This window comes from Procambarus clarkii, chromosome 18, assembly GCF_040958095.1.
Source record: "Procambarus clarkii isolate CNS0578487 chromosome 18, FALCON_Pclarkii_2.0, whole genome shotgun sequence".
NCBI classification, from domain to species: Eukaryota; Metazoa; Arthropoda; class Malacostraca; order Decapoda; family Cambaridae; genus Procambarus; species Procambarus clarkii.
Window position 1 is genome coordinate 10,408,772 of NC_091167.1, and position 18,524 is coordinate 10,427,295.

The window sequence follows — 18,524 nt, forward strand, 5'->3', positions numbered from 1 at the left end:
TATTGCCCCGTCAACAGGACGAACCGCGAAAGGGCCAACGTCCCATACGAGAAGTCAGCCGACAAGCAGAGCGATCACTGCACTGACAAGACGACATTGGCTCCCAAGGTAACGCTGGCTCAGAAGCTGGCACCAATGGCCTACCATGTCCTACGAAAACCTGAGCCCTGGCACAACACTTCTGAGAAGGCCAAGAACCAACAAAACCGACATAAGACGACAGGTAAACGACGACGCCTGCAGAAACTGAGTGATAGCAGTCTCCGCTAACAGCAACGGATAATACGGCAACAAAATCCCAAGAGCCAGGGGCCAAAGTGGATTCCAAAGAGAGAGCGAGCACAATCTGCCGGTATGCGAAGCAAGAAGCAAAGAACAGAGACACCGTCTCCTTAAGAATCGGTACAAACAGCTTCAACAATACGGCCAACACCCTAGCCACCGACCCAGACGAAGGCCCAGGCACTCAACGCCCCTACATCCTCCTCAAGCCAGTCCGAGGATAGTTTGAAAAGGGCAAAAGAGGTCAAGACCAAAGCCAAATGCCCCCGGGCACGCAAGTCCTCAGCTACCAAAGATGCCGAAAGGGTGGGAACCTGCATGCGCAGCTGCACAAGGCCAACATTCCAAGGAAGCACAGGGGCGAACAAACACGCATTAAGGCGCTCAAGATCGCCTCCCCCCCCCCCAGGTAAACCCTGTCACAAGCATCACTGGACAACACGTGATGCACCCCTGCCTAACCAATCAAGCATCCACAAGCAATGGGCCCCCTCTGGAAGCCCACTACTGTATCTCTCTCTTCACAAGAAAACAAGGAGAGGGCTGCAAACGAACAAAACAACCACCAGGACCAAATGAACAGAACTCCCGGTGTCGGAGAAGAGCATGAGGCTCCCCAACCTGACCCCCAGGGGCATAAGCCAACAAAAATGAGGCTTTCCAAAAGCAATCAAGGACCAAAGAGGCCACTACAAACTGAGGAAAAGAAAGAAACAACTCGGTTAAAAAATCAAGAAGGCAGTGCATGAGGAGGCCGGAGGTGAAAACACACACGAGAGCGTTTGCTGAACGGAGCGGAAGTGACATTCACCCCAAACACAAGCTGCAGCGGCTCTGCCAACAGTGCTCAATAAGAAGCGACAGAAGTACACAAGAGATGCCAATCCAGAAAAGCCAAGAAAGAAAGGACAAAACAATCTGGTCTGAAATCGACAAAAACTGATGAAGAGAAAGAAAATGATGGAAAGATCTCCAAGAAACCACAATGTCGCTTAGAAGATCTATCTTGAGATTCTTGAGGTTATCTTGAGATGATTTCGGGGTTTTTTTTTTTTTTTAGTATCCCCGCGGCCCGGTCCTCGACCAGGCCTCCACCCCCAGGAAGCAGCCCGTGACAGCTGACTAACACCCAGGTACCTATTTTACTGCTAGGTAACAGTGGCATAGGGTGAAAGAAACTCTGCCCATTGTTTCTCGCCGGTGCCCGGGATCAAACCTGGGACCACAGGATCACAAGTCCAGCGTGCTGTCCGCTCAGCCAACCGGCTCCCTGATGATGACCGTAGGCGGCCACCATCAAAGAAGCCACCTGATTACCATACAAATGGCGAGACACAAGCGTCAGAAATACCTAACTCATATTGCGGAGCAAAAAAGCGAACCAGCGAGGTACCTCACCGGCCCAACCTGCTGAAAGAGTTGGAGCCACAAAAAACTACCCAGGTTCGGACACCTAGCAAGCAGCGCCTGAAACCAAGGCTGAGCCAGCCACCATGGAACTAAGTGAAGCAAACATTTCCCGGCTAGGATTCCCAGCTAGTAAAAGAGGTACAGGGACCTCCACCTCAACAAGTCCTGCCGAAAAGCATCCATCCCTAGCCTCACAGGCAGGAAACGGTGCCACTTACAATGGGAGACGCCAAGACCAAACCAACACAGAGAGATCCACCTCTGGGAGTTTGTACGTCCAGTATTGCCATCGGAGGGAATCTGCAATGACCCTCCACTCTGTCTACCTGAAGTGACAAGCCCTAAAGGGCCACGTACTGAATAGACCCCCACCCCCCCACCACCCAGTAGCAAAAATGAAGCATGGGGGGAGCAGTCTGAATGGAGTCAGAAATAAGGGCCCCGAGGAAGCCGAATCTGCAGTAGTGCCACACCACCGCAACTCCCATCGGACTGGGCTCGATGTAAGATGAGCCCACAACACCCCATGCCGGATAGGTGAGCACCGGTCACAAAACCCCAACCAAGAGACTATGCATACAGGAACACATCGAGCGAGAAGAGAGAGAGGTGCCATGATACTGAACCCCAAAAACTCCGAAGAGAAAGCCAGTGACATACACAGATTTTGCAAAAGCCTTTGACAAATGTGACCATGGTGTTATTGCACATAAAATGCGTTCAAAGGGAATTACCGGAAAAATAGGCAGATGGATCTACAATTTCCTGACTAATAGAACCCAATGTGTAGTAAACAAAATATAATCCGGACCATCAACTGTATAGAGCTCAGTACCCCAGGGTACTCTGCTTGCTCCAGTACTTTTTCTCATCCTCATATTGGACATAGACAAGGACACAACCTATAGTACTGTATCATTCTTTGCAGATGACACTAAGATTTTTATGAAAGTAGACAACATAGAGGACACGGCAAACCTCCAATCAGATGTCAATCAGGTCTTTCTACGGGCTACAGAAAATAATATGGTGTTTAACGAAGATAAGTTTCAGCTCATGCGCTACAGAAAAAATGAAAATATAAAAACGGAAACCACGTACAAAACTCGGTCAAATCATAATATAAAACGGAAAGGCAATGTAAAGGATTTGGGTGTACTGATGTCAGAAGACCTTACATTTAAAGAACACAATAAAGTAGCCATCACAACTGCAAGAAAAATGACAAGTTGGATAGCAAGAACCTTTCACACTAGAGATGCTATACCGATGATGATACTTTTCAAGATGCTAGTGCTCTCTAGAGTGGAATACTGCTGCACAATGACAGCCCCTTTCAAAGCTGGAGAAATTGCTGACCTGGAGAGTGTGCAGAGATCCTTTACTGCTAGAATCCACTCAGTAAAACATCTAAACTACTGGGACCGACTAAAGAGCCTAAATCTGTATTCTCTTGAGCACAGGCGGGAGAGATATATAATAATTTACACATGGAAAACAGTAGAGGGGCTGGTCCCAAACCTGCACACAAAAATAACAGCACATGAGACCAGAAGGCATGGCAGGATGTGCAGAATACCCCCTTTGAAGAGCAAAGGTGCAACAGGTACTCTGAGAGAGAACTATTAACATCAGAGGCCCGAGACTGTTCAACACGCTTCCGCTACACATAAGGAGCATAACTGGCCGACTCCTCGGAGTGTTCAAGAGAGAACTTGACAAACACCTCCAAAGGATACCTGATCAACCAGGCTGCGACACATACATCAGGCTGCGAGGAGCCGCGTCCAACAGCCTGGTTGACCAGTCCAGCAACGAGGAGGCCTGGTCGACGACCGGGCCGCGGGGTCGCCGAGCCCTAAAATCAACTCAAGATACAAAGAAGATACGGACAGAGCAACCAGCACAAGGACACCAGGAAAGGAACCCAGTGAATGCGAGAATGGTGAAAGAGGCCACTCTAAAAATACCAAAACAGCCTCCGAAGCCAAACTCTGCCCAGCATATAAACAAGCACAGCAAAGTTCAGGCTCCCGCACGGCTGCTGGAGCAACCGATGATTGACAATGGCTCCCGTTCAAAAACGGCTGAAGGCAGGACTGCAACTGGAGCAAAGCCACAGGAGGGAGAGAAATAGATGCAGTGCAAGAACCCCATACTAGACCCAGCCAAGTCCAAACCGGGCCGGAACCAACTGGGACTGTCTTCAAGTTACCGGGAAGCCAGACCCGGCAAGCTGGGAAAGAATCAGAACCCCAGCTAGCAGACAAGCAAACCAGCAGGGAGCCCACAGCAAAGTCATCGAGGCAGGATGCCAGCCAGGAAGACACCGGAACCTTGGAATTCACCCGATCAGGGAAAGAGCAACTGAACTCAAACAAAACCAGATCCAACACAGGTGTGAAACTGGTCTCGCAGGAGGTACGCACCAAGGGCCTTCTGAACCTCTGCAGGGATGTGGATTACATTATTAAGCATCCCCAGCATTTTGGATTTTATTATGTGCTCTATTTTTGGCTGGAAAGAGTAGGGAAACATTAGGCATTTCACTGAGAAGATAATGGAAAGAGTTTTCAATGAGAAAAGAATGGGAAGAGTTTTTCATTGATTACTGAATGGAAAAAAGCTTTTAACTGAATAAAGTATAGGAAAAGTGGACATTTGCAGGTCTTTGGAATGAAGCCAATTCTTGACATACATATCTTTGAAGTTTAATTTGTACATTTTTAGCAGTTTTGTAACACCAGTCTAACATATCAAGGGCTGTCAGTACATATTTTTTTAAAGGAAGCTCACAGAACCCACAGGCAGGAATGCAAAAGTTAGCCAAACATTTAGGATATTACAAATTATAGCAAACCCAGTCCAGATGCAATGCACCTACTTCGTTAAGACACAAGCACACTACAGCCTTACACAGGTTTAGATATGGAATGGAATAAAAGTGTAAATGGTAATAACATGAAACTTTGTGCAGCAATATCAGAAAGATGGACTAAAAATGAAAACTATGAAGCAGAAGGTTAGAACCAAGCAGTAATGAAGACAAAAACACGTTAATATATGCCACCAAAAATCAGATGCCACTACAGATGTCTACAAATAAGAGAAGGAAACAAAGACGTGCAAGAGTAACGGAAGGGGTTAATGCAATTAATTAAGCTCAACAAATTATAGTCACAAGCAAAAGTTAGTGACTATAATTTACCTTGCCTTACCTTGAAGAGTGCCACCATTACCCACGTGCACAATGGCCACCTCCTGTTTATCAATGGAATACATATGGGTTGTTTCCAGCACGGGTGCTTCGTTATCCTCGTCGCTTACACCACTACCAGCATCTTCCTCAGGCTGTGGGGCTAGGTCATCCTTGTCCTTGGACCCAATGTCAACACCAGCATCTGTGTCAAGCACAATGGTTAATGACACTGTAAACAAGCTGCTCATTTACACTCACTGCATGCAAGCTGCTCATTTATACACAGTATACAAACCTGCTTATTTACACAGTATGCAAGTAGCTCATTTACACACAGTATACAAGCAGCTCATTTACACACAGTATACAAGCAGCTCATTTACACACAGTATGCAAGCTGCTCATTTACACTATATGCAAGCTGGTCATTTACACACACACACAGTATACATCTGCTCATTTACACACAGTATACAAGCGGCACATTTACACAAACAGTATGCAAGCTGCTCATTTACACACAGTATACAAGCTGCTCATTTACACACAGTATACAAGCTGCTCATTTACACACAGGATTCACACTGCTTGTTACACATTACTTATGTCCTTGAAGATGACCTGTACAAAATAGGTGTATGGAGTAACACTTGGCTGATGGAATTCAACATGAATAAATGCCATGTTAAAAAAATGTTGATTAGGAGAAAAATGAGCCACACACAACCTACAAATTATGTGAAAAGGCTTTACAAAACACTGACAAGGAAAGAGATCTAAGAGGTGGTACTGGGTGGTACTCTCACCCAACAGCCCGTCCTCCAAACAAAAACCCAAAGTCCATTCCATTCACCTGCCAAACCCCCCAGGTGTTTATGAATGAAAAACAGTTAACACACAACTCACAACTGATGACGTTTGAACACTTCCGGAACAAATGCTTCACTGACGAATTTTGTTCGAACCACAATGCTGTAAATGCTTCACCCACAAACTACAAATCCAAATAATCGCCAACAGAACCTAAACACCTAACCTAACCTAACTAGTGCCTAAATATGTACAATATGGTAATATAAAATAATATTACTTTATATTTGAGAAAATTGAGAAAAAAAATATAAACATATTTGAGAAAATTATGTTTAAATTTATGAATGCATCTTTGGGGACGACCGCTGGATAGAATGTACTTGGTCTGAGGATGGGTTGCACCAGAGAACAACGTAAAAGACATTGTGAGAGGAGCGTATGCTAAGCTTGCCAACTTCAAAACCGCTTTCAAATACGTAGACAGTGAAATACTAAAGAAAGTGTTCCCGACATTTGCGAGACCAAAATTGGAACATCCAGCAGTTGTATGGTGCCCATATCTCATGTAGCACATCAGCAAACTGGAAAAGGTGCAAAAGACAAGCAACTAAATTGCTCTTGGAACTGAAAAATAAGAATTACGAGGAGAGTCTGCCAGTGTTCAATTTGCTAAAGATAGAAGATAGAAAAAACCAGCATTGAATGTAATAAAATGCCATTTTCTGTGGAGAGCCATTCGGCTCCCCAGAGCTATACCGGGCTGATGTGTATATATTAGACCGTGGCAACAGTCAGTCGAAGGAGTTCTAGGCCTACTGGGGACCAGAGCCAGAACCTGGCCCCCTCAAGAGAGGCATGAGCAGCAATGGCTTATTGGAAGCAGTCTTTGTCTGCCATCTACCAGGTCAGGCACTCAGGAAAGGTAGGAATTTTAAAACAAACTACTGTTGGCCAAATAAATTGCAAACCGAAGGACGAACTAGCAACAGAACTCTTCAGTTAAAATTAAGGAAACGAGTATGACGTCACCACAAACGCCACGCATACGTCTGCGCAACCCCAACCCCTCCCCGGCTAGGGACGGGGGGGGGGGGGGGAAGGGTCCCAGACCTCCACGCCGGCAACTCTCTTCAGATACTCAGAGGCTGAGTATCAAAAATGCGATAAAAACACCGACCAGAGGGAGGGAGGGATGCTGAGGAGCCTCCGGGTCTCACGTAGAAAATGGAGTTTCATTACATTCAACGCTGGTTTTCTGTGGAGAGCCCCTTCAGCTCCTTGGAGCTATCTAACCAAAGATAAAGAAATAAGAGGGACTTACCCGGGAGGTGGTCGTCACTCGCTCCTCAACTCAAAGTCGAGACAACTGGCTGCAACTTGCGACAAAAGGCTTCACATGCCTGAGAAGGGCCAGGAACACTAACGAGATACTGTGCAGCCAGGACCCTGTTCGACCTCCAAAAGCCCTGGAGGTCTATCCCCATGGTCTATCCCCATGCAAGGGGATAGACCGCAGGCTGTTGGACCAAATAATCCTGTAGACAACCTGGGAGACACCCTGGAACAGGGAATAAGAGAAACCGGGTCCAACCAAAGCGTGTCTCCTGCCATGGAGGCCGTGGCACACAGATAATGGCGTAGAGCCGCAACCGGACACAAAACATGGTGAACCTCCGGCCGAACCAACCAAGCATCAACAACCTAAGGACCTCTTTGGAAAGCAGCAGACTCATTCTTTGCCAAAAAACAAGGAGGCTGCAAAAGAACGAAACAACCACCGGGACCGAAAGAGCAGAAACCCCTGCGCCAGAGGAGAGCATGAAGCTCCCCGACCCAACCCCCAGAGGCCAATGCCAACAAGAAAAAGAGCCTTAGAAAAACAGTCCTGAACCGAGGGGGCCACCACAAACCGAGAGAGAAAAGAGAGCACCCGTTCCAACGACCAGGACGGTTCGGGCAGCGCATGAGCAGGCCGGAGGTGAAACAACACCCGAGAAAGCTTGCGGAACGGAGCAGAAGTGACATCCACCCTGAATGCAAGCTGCAGCGGCTCCGCCAGTGCCGCGCGATACGAGGCGACAGTATTTGGCCTAAGATGACGGTCCTGAAACAACCAAGAGAGGAAAGACAAAAACACCCAATGAGAAATCGAAGACAACCTACGAAGAGACATAAAATGGTGAAAGGACCGCCAGGAAATTTCGTACTGCTGTCTAGACGAAACTCACAGGTGGGACACCATCAACGAAGCCATCTGATCACCATACAAGAAGAGATACACCCACGTCATAAAGACAAGACACAAAGAGTGGAGGAGAAGATCGAACCAGCCAAGTACCGGACTGATCTGCTGAAAGAGGCGGAGCTGCGGGAAGACCCCCCTAGGGTTCAAACATCGAGCAAGAAGCTCCTGAAACAAGGGCTGGGCTGGCCACCAAGGAGCCAATAGGACTACTCTTCCGTGGTAAGTCTCCAACCGAGCCAGGATCCGGAGCCACAACCAGACCGGTGGGAAGAGGTACAGGTAACTCCACCAAGACCAGTCCAATCAAAAGGCATTGACCCCGACGGCCTTGCAGTCTCAGAAGGGCGCCACAAACTGGAAGATGCCTCGACCACGCCGATGGAAAGAGCTCCACCTCTGGGCGCCCATACGTCCGGCAGAGCCAACTGAACAAGTTGGTGTCGTCTGTCCATTCCATGGAATGGGGAAGGAACAGAGACAGGCTGTCTGCCAGGATGTTTGACACCCCATGAACATGAACCGCAAGGAGAGCCAAACCCCGAGAACTCAGCAGACGAGTCACCCGAAGTGACCAGCCCCAAAGAACCAAGGATTGCATCGAACCCCCGCAGTTCAGGCAATGAACCACCGGGGAGCCGTCCGAATGGAGCCGGATTGTTACTCCTCGAGCGACACGAATCCTCTGAAGTGAATGCTACACCACCGCAAACTCCCGCGCTGTGCTGTGAGCTCGATGGAAAGACGGATCCAGGCCGACCTGGTGAGCACTTGTCACAAAACCCTCAACCGAGAGAGAAGGCATCCGTGAACACATCGAGCGAGGGCTCGGGGTGGTCCCACGGCACAGAACACCGAAAAACCTGCAGAGGAAGCCGGCGACGCAGCAGCCAACACAAGGCTCCCGGGAACTGAACCCATCGATCGCGAGAGCGGCGGAAGGGACGACCCTAAAGAAATCAGAACGTCTGCCGAAACCAGATCCAACCCAATGAGTAGAACAGCACGGTGAAGTTCAGACTCCCGCACAGCTGCTCGCACAACAGACGTGTGACCTGGGTGCCCTCCAAAAACAGCTGGAGGTGGGACCGCAGCCGCAAGAGCGTTGCAGAAGAGAGAGACAAGGAAGCGGTCCGAGAGTCCCATACAAGACCCAGCCAAGTCCGAACCTGAGAGGGAACTAAATGGGTCTTCCTCCAGTTCACCAAGAACCCGAACCCTAACAGACGCAAACGGGGTCACTACGACCCGGGCAAGACTTGTGAACATTCAAGGTGCCAGATTCAAGCCGAATGGAAGGCAACGAAAGCGGTAAGCTTGTCGCCCCACGACAAAATCGAGCCATTCCCTGAACCCCGGATGAATCGGGACATGCCAATAAACTTCCCAGAGGTCCAGACACACCATCCAGGCACCCGGTGCCAAAAGCAGCCGGACCTGAGACAGTGGTCATCCCAAATGAGGGGCAAAAGACCCAGGGTGAACAGCGAAAGGGCCGGTGCCCCTTACGAGACACAACCTCGCACAGAGCGAACACCGCGCCAACCAGACGAAGGTGGGTCCGAAGGAGAAGCCGAACCCGAACATGACACCAGTGGCCTACCACGACGAGAGGAACCCAGAGCCTTGGCACAACCCTTCCGGGAAGGCCCACCACGGGGCCCCCGGAGGAGCAGCAAGTCCGACATAGGACGGCAAGAAGCCGAAGCAGCCTGAATATACTGAGCAACGGCTGAAGCCTCAAACAAGAGAGGGCAAAAAGGGGAAGACATCCTAAGAGCCAAGGCCCAAGCGGATTCCACAGAGGAGGCAAGCACCGTCTGTTGACTACGTGAGCCGGGAGGCATAAAACTGAGCCACAGCATCCCGCAAGATCGGCGCGAAAAGCTTCAGCAAGGCAACCGACAAGCAAGCCGCCGAGGCCAAGGCGCCAGACACAGGAACAGCCCCAAGCGCCTCCACATCCTCCGTGAGCCAGTCAGAAGACAGCTCCAGGAGGGAAAAGAAGCGCAAGGCTGTATCCAAAAGGCCCCGAGCGCCTAAGTCCTCCGTTACCTGCGCCGCCGAAAGGGAAGGAACCAGCAAGTGGAGCTGAACGACACCAACATCCCGGAAAAGGGCAGGAGCAAACAAGCCCTCATTGAGGTCGCCCCCTTCCCCCCCCCCCCCCCAGGAAAACCAGAAGCACCGTCGAAGCCTTCAGCCACTCAAGTGTGCGGGAACGGCAGAATGAGTGCCAAGCCTCCAAGGCAGAGACAGGACAGTCCGCCAGCCAGGACAACTCCGGAAGCTCGTAAGGGAGCCAGAAAGGGAACGAAGTCCCAAACTTGAAAGTCGAGGGATCCATTGCCGAGGCATAATCCGGGTCATACAGGAGGTTTGCAACAAGGGCCGCCCGCACCGCAGCAGGTTGGATGCGATAAGCCAAATACCTCCAGAAAGACGGAACCAAAGCACCCGGGGGAACACAGAACCGAACCAGGGAAGGGGCAGACACCAAATTCAACTCGTACGCAGAGGGGTGGGGGTGGGGGGGGGGGTTGGAAAGAAACCCCCACTCCTTATAACAGTAAGCCCCACTCAGAGGGGTAGAAAAACCCAGGCGGGGTCCAGAGGGGCCAAAGGCCCCCAAGTCAGCCCCTCCCCAGCCCCAGGGTCTTCTTCCGCAGGACCCGGGGCCGAGTCGTCCCCCCAAGCACCGACCCCACTAGACAATTTATGAGGGAAGGACCAGGAGGTGCGGACTGAACCAGGGTCGAAGCGATCCACACCCCCAAGTCCGGGGGTCCCTATAAGCATAACGGGGCAGCTGCAGGGCATCCGGGTGAGCAACCAACCTAGCACATTGTAACAACCAAAACCTAGAATGCAACGCCTGTGCAGACTGTACCCGAAGATGACCATCCATAGATTAGGTAAATTGAGTCACCAGCAAGCAACAATACTCACAGGACTCAGGGTCGAAAGTGTCACCGACCCAACAGGCTGCATGGCGGAGGCAAAAACAGTGAGGGTCCCCTGAGACAAGGGGACCGAACAACCCTCAAACCCGCACGAAGCGAGGGGGGGACCCCGGGGCCACATCCATCGGACCCATGCGTCCCCTAGGGGATTCCCAGGGTACTGAGCGTTTACTTGAAGAAGACTCGCGCTCAGGTAAACCCAGGCAGGGTACTGCTAACCGGCGCCCAAAACTACCAAACAAACTGTCTAAAGCTGAACACCAGGGACGTGTACACTCCCGGGGACCAAGCAGGGGGGCACCACCAAGTATCAGGGTGAGGCCAAACACCAGGGACAAATAGGTTAGAACCCCTCACCAAGGCAAAAAAAAAAAAAAAAAAACCTGCAAGAGTACAACGTACCCCAAGGAACAAAGTTGGCCACTGTGATAGGTGACAACTAGCTGCGCAGCACCCTGCGCCCCTTACCAGTGCGAAAACTGCCTCTTACCCCTAAGGAAAACTACGGAGACAAAAACCCCAAGTGCCCAAAGGGCGGCCGAGAAACCGAGCAGTAAAACGGACACACAGAGGCAGACCCCGAGGAACTTATGGAAGGTAACCCTAAGCTCCAAGAGCAGTACTTACAAGGCACCTAGGGAAGAGAACCCTAGGCACATGCAGCCCAAGTACTGAGGAATAACTCCTGGCTCTCGCACCCCTGCAGTACAGCAGCCACACACAAGGCACAGCGCCACAAAAATACTGGAGCCAGAGCACACAACCGAGCCGATAGCATCAGCCTCAAGAACTGGGGTGTGGATCGCCGGCGCGGTAGGTCTGGGGCTGCCCCTTCCCCCTCCCAGTGAGAGGAGGGCTGCGCAGATAGCGGCGCGATGACGGGTGACGTCATACTAGTTTGCTCGTTATTGTTTGGTGAGTTCTATCCACTTGTTCGGCTTTTGGTTGCAATTTTCACCAAAATAGGGGTTTGTTTTGGGACGCTTACCTTTCTGAGTGCCTAACCCAGTCGACCCAAGTTCTGGCTTGTGGTCCCCGGTAGGCCCATAAGAACTCCATACACATGACTGATGCCAAAGTCTGACATTAGCATATCAGCCTAGTAAGCTCCGGGGAGCCGTAGGGGCTTCCCCCAGAAAGGGGACGAAAATCTAAGAGCCAGGGCCCAAGCCGATTCCAAAGAGTGGATGAGCACCGCCTGTCGGCAAGCGAGACGAGAAGCAAGAGAACAGGGACACCACCTTCTTCAGAATGGGCGCAAACAAGCTCAACAAGGCAGCCGACACTCGAGCTGCCGAAGCAAACACACCGGACATCGGCCCAGATCCCAGTTCTTGCACATCCTCGCCGAGCCAGTCCGAAGACGAGCTCTTGCAGAGAAAAGAACTGCAAGACCAAAGCCAAATGCCCACGGGCTCGCAATTCCTCGGCCGCCAGGGACGCCAAAAGGGAGGGAACCTGCGTGTGAAGCTGAATCTGACCAACATCACGAGGAAGTACGGGGGCGAACAAGCACGCACTGACGTGCTCAAATTCGCCTCTAGGTAAACCTGAACAACCATAGGCACATCCCGCCATTCAAGCGCACAGGTCCAACAGAACGAATGCCACACCCCCAACGAAAAGAAAGGGCAGTTCGCCAACCAGGAAGACTCCAACACCTCGTAACGCATCCAGAAAGAAAACAAGGAGCCAAACTCAAAAGAAGAAGGATCCATTACCGAGGAGTAATCCGGGTCTTACAAAAGGTAAGCCGCAAGGGCTTCCCGCGCCACCTTTGATGTGATGCAGGAAGCCAAAAACCTCTGGAAGGAGGGAATGGAGGAACCCAAGGAAACCTGGAACCAAATCCGGGGAGGAGTTGCACCCATATCAAACTTGTACAGGGAGGGGGGAATAGGAAAACCCCTACCCCCTGTAGCAACAAGCACCGCGCCGAGGGTACTAACACCCAAGCGGGATCAAACAAGGTCAAACGGAGCCCCCAAGCACCCCAAGTCAACTCCTCCCCAGCCCCAGGAACCTCCACGTCAGGACCCAGCACTGAGCTGTCCTCCAAACCCTTTGCCTCTGGAGAAATGGTAGAGTCTGCCTGAAAAGCCGAGATGAAAGAGGGCCGCTGGCATGGCCCAAGGGCTCCAGCAGGAGGAACAGGCTCGAATGCCTCCGCCGCCGATCTGGAAGGGACATTTCGCGAAGCCCCCCCGAGACTCGCCATCAGGCAAACCCTGCCCCGACTCTGAAACCCTCAGATGTTTGGGAGCCGGGAGCATGAACAGGATGAACCACAGCAGGAAAAGGACTAGGGGATGCAGATGAAACCAGTCGAGGCGACTAACACCCCCAAGTCTGGGTTCCTAGAATTAAAGCTGGGCAGCTACGGGGCATCCGGAGGGGCAACCAACCTTGCGCGTTGCAGCAACCTAAACCTTGCATGCAACACTGAAGCTGCTTGCACCCGAATATCTATCTCATTGGACAGGGCGAATTGGAGTACAAACAAGGAACACTACTCGCAGGACTCCGGGTCAAAGGTGTCGTTGATCCAACAAGCAGCATGGCGGAGACAAAGACGGTGAGTGTTTTCTCGAGTCAAGAGGACAGAGCAACCTTCAAACTCGCACAAGGCGAGGCGAAACTCTGAGGTCTCTCCCATCAGACCACTGAGCCCCCAAGGGGGTTTCCAGGGCCCTTAGGCTGACTGCTAAGGGAAGCCCAGGCAAGGTACTGCTAACCGGTTATCCCAGAGCTACCACGCAAACAAACTGTAAGCTGAACCCCTGCGACGTGTGCAAGCGTGGGGACCTAGTGGAGGCTCACCAAAATCCTACAAGTGGTCCTACCACCACAAAAGGCAGACCCCACCAGGCAAAACAAAAAAGTAAAAGAAAAACCCCCGCAAAAGCACGTCGTCTCCAGGTGAACAGAACCGGTCGCTATGCGTGTATCAGACAGCTGCACAGTATCTCGTGCCCCTGCCACCGATGAAACTACCTCCTACCCAAGGAAAAGAGGAGAAAGAACCACCCAAGCTGAACCCCCAAGGGCGGGCAATCACGGAGCAGCAACAGAACCACACGGAGGTAGTTCTCAAACGGCTTAGGGAAGATGACCCTGAAGCCACAAGGACAGTACTTACAGGGCACCTAGGGAAGGCGGCCCTAGGTGCATGCAGCCCCAGTACTACTGTGTTACTCCTGGCTCGCTCGATACTAAAACTGAACATCATTATCGCACTGCAGCCCTGCTCAAAAGATGGAGCCAGAGTCGATCAACCATTCGCCCTAACAACAGCCTGTGAACTGAGGAGAGTTGCCGGCATTTAGGTCTGGGACCCCCCCCCCGTTCCCCACCCAGAGAGGGGGGGGGGGTTGCACAGACAGTTGCGCAGTGTTTGTGATGACGACATACTTGCTTCCTTAGTTTTGATTGGGGAGTTCTGTTGCTTGTTCGGCTTTCGGTTTGCAATTTATTTGATCAGCAGTAGTTTGTTTTGGAATTCCTACCTTTCTGGGTGCCTGATCTGGAAGATGGCAGACAAAGACTGCTTCCAATTACACGGGGGTGGCTTTAGGCCATTGCTCATCGTGCATCTCTTGAGGGGGCCAGGTTCTGGCTCTGGTCCCCAGTAGGCCTAGAACTCCTTCGATTGACTGTTGCCACTGTCTAATATATATACACATCAGCCTGGTATTCTGGGGAGCCGAAGGGGCTCTCCACAGAAAGAGGCTATTTGACCATCACCACTTGACCACTATTAAACACCATACACAAAATAGTACAGTAACAGCAATCAGTAAAATTGACAAAAAAGGAATTCTTGACACCTGGAACGTCAAGAACAAAAAGTCATATATTGAAGCTAAGGAAGTGAAGATGCCAAAATAATGTTAGAAAGTTCTGTTTTGCAAACAGAGTGGTAAATGGTTGGACACAATTTAATTGTGGTCGTGGTGAATGCCAAAACTGTAAGTAGTTTCAAAATGTTATACAACAAGGGTACTGGGAAAATGGGTCACCATTAGCGTAGCTCTCATCTTGTGACTACACCTAGGTAATTACACAGTACACAAACTGCTTGGTTACAGTATACATGCTGCTTGTTACACACACAGTATACAAGTTGCTTGAATACAAACCAATCAAAACTCAAATTGCTTTCAACTTAACAAAATTAATTAAGAGCTCTACTAGGAGTGTAATTCTGTGCATTTTTTATTAAGCAGATACCGTACTCCTCAAAAAGAATTAGAGTTATCCAGTATCACATACAGTACTCATCACAGAGTTGAACAGTTAGCCATTGTAACATGCATCAATGTACCATACCTGAGCTTAACACAAATTTATCATCACAGCTAACATAGTAATGTGGCTAACTCACTCATCAACAATTAAAGTTGTGTACCCAAGAGAGGAGGCAAGCCCTAAGTTAACTTCATCATGAGTCAGATTATCACCTGGTGCTGGAAGCTGAGTCTGGCCAGTAACACTAGAAGTGACAGCAGAAGGTCGATGTGGCACTGCCGCTGGACGTTCAGGAATCAGTGGCTTGGGATGGTCTGCCAGTATTGTTGAGCGAGTCATTAGGCAAGGCTTCTCTGGCAAAGCAGGCTTATCTGGTCTTTGCTGAAATAAAAAGGAAGATGCTTTAATGCTAATAAACTTAATTGTCACAGAGTGCATCAATTTCCTTATCCACTGTATTGATAACTCATTATTGACCTTCTACAATCGAGTTTTAAAATAAGTGACCAGTAACTTTTTTTTTTGAGGTGGAGAGGTAGCAGACTGAAGAAACTGTGTGATGAGGAGATAAGAGGACCAGAAAATATCTTAAATTGTTAAACAAAGAGAACAGCCCAAGAGAAACGTGAGCAAAATCTAGTATCCAGAAAAAACACACAATCCGAGCAGTGTTTTTTTTCACACAAGTGTTATCCGGTCTTATACCTCAGAAGTGTCAAGACCAAAAATATAGTATTACAAGGCCATGCAGCCCAGTGTTTATTACACTTCTCACGGAAGGTGTATGGATGGATTATGCTTTAGTCATAAAAAACCAGCGTTGAATGTAATGAAACGCCATTTTCTGGGTGAGACCCGGAGGCTCCCCGGAGCTTTACCGGCTGATATGCTAATGTCAGACTTTGGCATCAGTCATGTGTATGGAGTTCTAGGGCCTACCGGGGACCACGGCCAGAACCTGGCCCCCTCAGAGAGGCAAGGGGAGCAATGGCCTATAGAAACCCCCGTGTGGTTGGAAGCATTCTATGTCTGCCATCGACCGGGTCAAGCATCCAGAAAGGTAAGCATTCCAAAACAAACCCCAATGCTGGTGAAAATTGCTACCTAAAGCCGAACTAGTGGATAGAACTCTTCAACAGAAAACAAGGAAACTAGTATGACGTCATACGTCACCGCACCGCTGTCTGCAGCAGCTCCCCCCTCCCCGAGAGGGGGAAGGGGGAGCCCCAGACCTCCCACGCCGGCTATCCACCCATCAATTCTGAGGCTGGATGTCAAAACACTCGAAAAACCGCCGACCTGAGGGAGGGAGGTTGCCGGGGAGCCTCCGAGTCTCACCCAGAAAATGGCGTTTCATTACATTCAACGCTGGTTTTCTGGGGGGAGTCCCATCGGCTCCCCAAAGCTAACTACCCACAGAGGAAGGTCAAAGGGACAGAACCGGGAGGCGGACACCACGCACCCCCCAAGGAGGCGAGACAACCGGCAGCAAGCGCCAACCCAAGGCGCCACAGCCCCGAAAAGTCCCGGGAACAACACGAGAACAACAAGCAGCAAGGCCCTTGCACGAACACCAAAAATCCATGCCCGAAAGACCGCAAGGCCACGTCGCCCAGACGGCAGCGAGACCAGCGAAGCCACGATCGCCACAGGCATGAGGGAAGAACACAGGCAGCTTAGCCGCAAGAACACGGCTGACCACCCGGGACACTATCACCCGCGAACCGGGAAGAACAGAACCGGATCAACGCAAAACGCGCTCCGGACCCAAACGCTGTGGCACGCAAACAACAGCGGAGGGCCGCCACTGAACACAAAAAACGACACACCCCTGGCCCGACCAACGAAGCACCAACAACCCTGGACCCCTCCAGAACGCAGCAGCCCCACCCCGCGCCAGAAAAGATAGAGACTGCCGCCACCGAACAACCAAAACGCTAAAACCGAAGGAGCAAGAAAACTCAGCGACTCGACCCCTAGAGGCAAAGGCCAAAAGGAAAGAGCCGACGAAAAAACACACCGGAACCGAAGGGGCACTACCAACCGACGAGAAGACCGAGCACGCTGACCAGAGACCAGGATGGTGCAAGCGGCGCACGAACAGGCCGGAGGTGAAACGACGCACAAGACAGCTGACTAACGGTGCAGAAGCAACACCAAGACCGAAAGCAAGCTGAAGCGGCTCCGCCCACGCCGCACGAAAAGAGGCGACAGTATGTGGCAAGACGACGGCCCCCAACCCACACCAGAAAACCAAGCCGAGAGTAAACCAAGCTAACAAGAATAACCATCTAAGAAGGAACAGGAAAAGGAAGGACCGCCAAAATACCCCATACTGCCGCCAAGAGAAGCACGCAGGTGGGACACCTACCACGAAGCCACCCGACCACCAACCGGAGGCGAGACCACGAGGCAGAACATAAGCAGCCCCGACAAGGCCCCTCCGAGCCCAGGAAAAGGCGGAGCCGCGGGAAGATCTCGGGCGCGACCACCGAAACCCAGGCGGCACAAGGAGATGGAACGTCTGCCGAACAGAAAAACTCCCCAAAGCATGCAAGCCCGCCAGGAGTTCAGAAACGACGGGTCCGACGCGAGACATCGCAAGACCCCCCCCCCCCCCAAAAAAAAAAAAAAAAAAAAAAAAAAAACGGCAGGGCAAGCTAGGAAACCAAAGAAGGCGGAAGGGTCGCCGCCAGAACAGTACCCGAACCAAGGGGTACGAACAACTGCAACAGACCGAGACAAAGAAGCACATCACAGGACACAGGCCGACAAACGCCTAAGAACACACGCAGAACACCCCTGCTGCAGAGGAGGCAGGAAGAAGAGCAGAAGCACGAAAACCCCAGGAGAACAACCAGGGGTGGACAATCAGGCAGGGACAGAAAAAACCCCACGCAATCCCCAGGCACAAAACGGCAGCAAAGTGCCACTCCACAACCGGACACAGGAACAAGGACACGCCACCGTGAAACACGGTACCAATGCACACGTGCAGCAGCAGCTACAGGCACCACTGCAACATCCAACATGTAAATAGCAACTCCCTTCTGCAAAGGCAGAGAACGGAGCAGGCAGACCCCAGACAGGGCCAACGGAGACACGAGAAAACCCTGCAGGCCCAGAAACCTGCACCAGGCAACCGACAGCAGAGAAACCCCGCTCGATACCTGCTGGATGAGGTACTGGGAGCTCTTTTACACCTCAAGCCCGGCCCAAGGCCAGCCTAGACCGGCCAGAGGGTGGCCCACCAGGCAGCTGCTAGGAGCAGTCCACCGGCCCACATACCCCCACAACCAGGACGGGCCGGAACTGCCATACGAAAACAGGCCAGTGCGCCCTGGAAGTCCACGGACGAACCAGCAAG

General features: G+C 51.1%; 1 protein-coding gene across 4 annotated transcripts in view; it reads right to left on the bottom strand.

Annotated features, from left to right (window-relative positions):
- Positions 1-18,524, bottom strand: part of LOC123754680 (SH3 domain-binding protein 1) — a 151,481-nt gene that overhangs the window by 25,606 nt on the left and 107,351 nt on the right. For all 4 annotated transcript variants that reach the window (XM_069326248.1, XM_069326249.1, XM_069326246.1 and 1 more), the window contains exons 8-9: positions 15,370-15,538; positions 4,911-5,093 (exon numbers count right to left, since the gene is read on the bottom strand). In XM_069326248.1, coding sequence (XP_069182349.1) covers positions 4,911-5,093; positions 15,370-15,538 — 352 coding nt within the window. The remainder of the gene's footprint in view (positions 1-4,910; positions 5,094-15,369; positions 15,539-18,524) is intronic.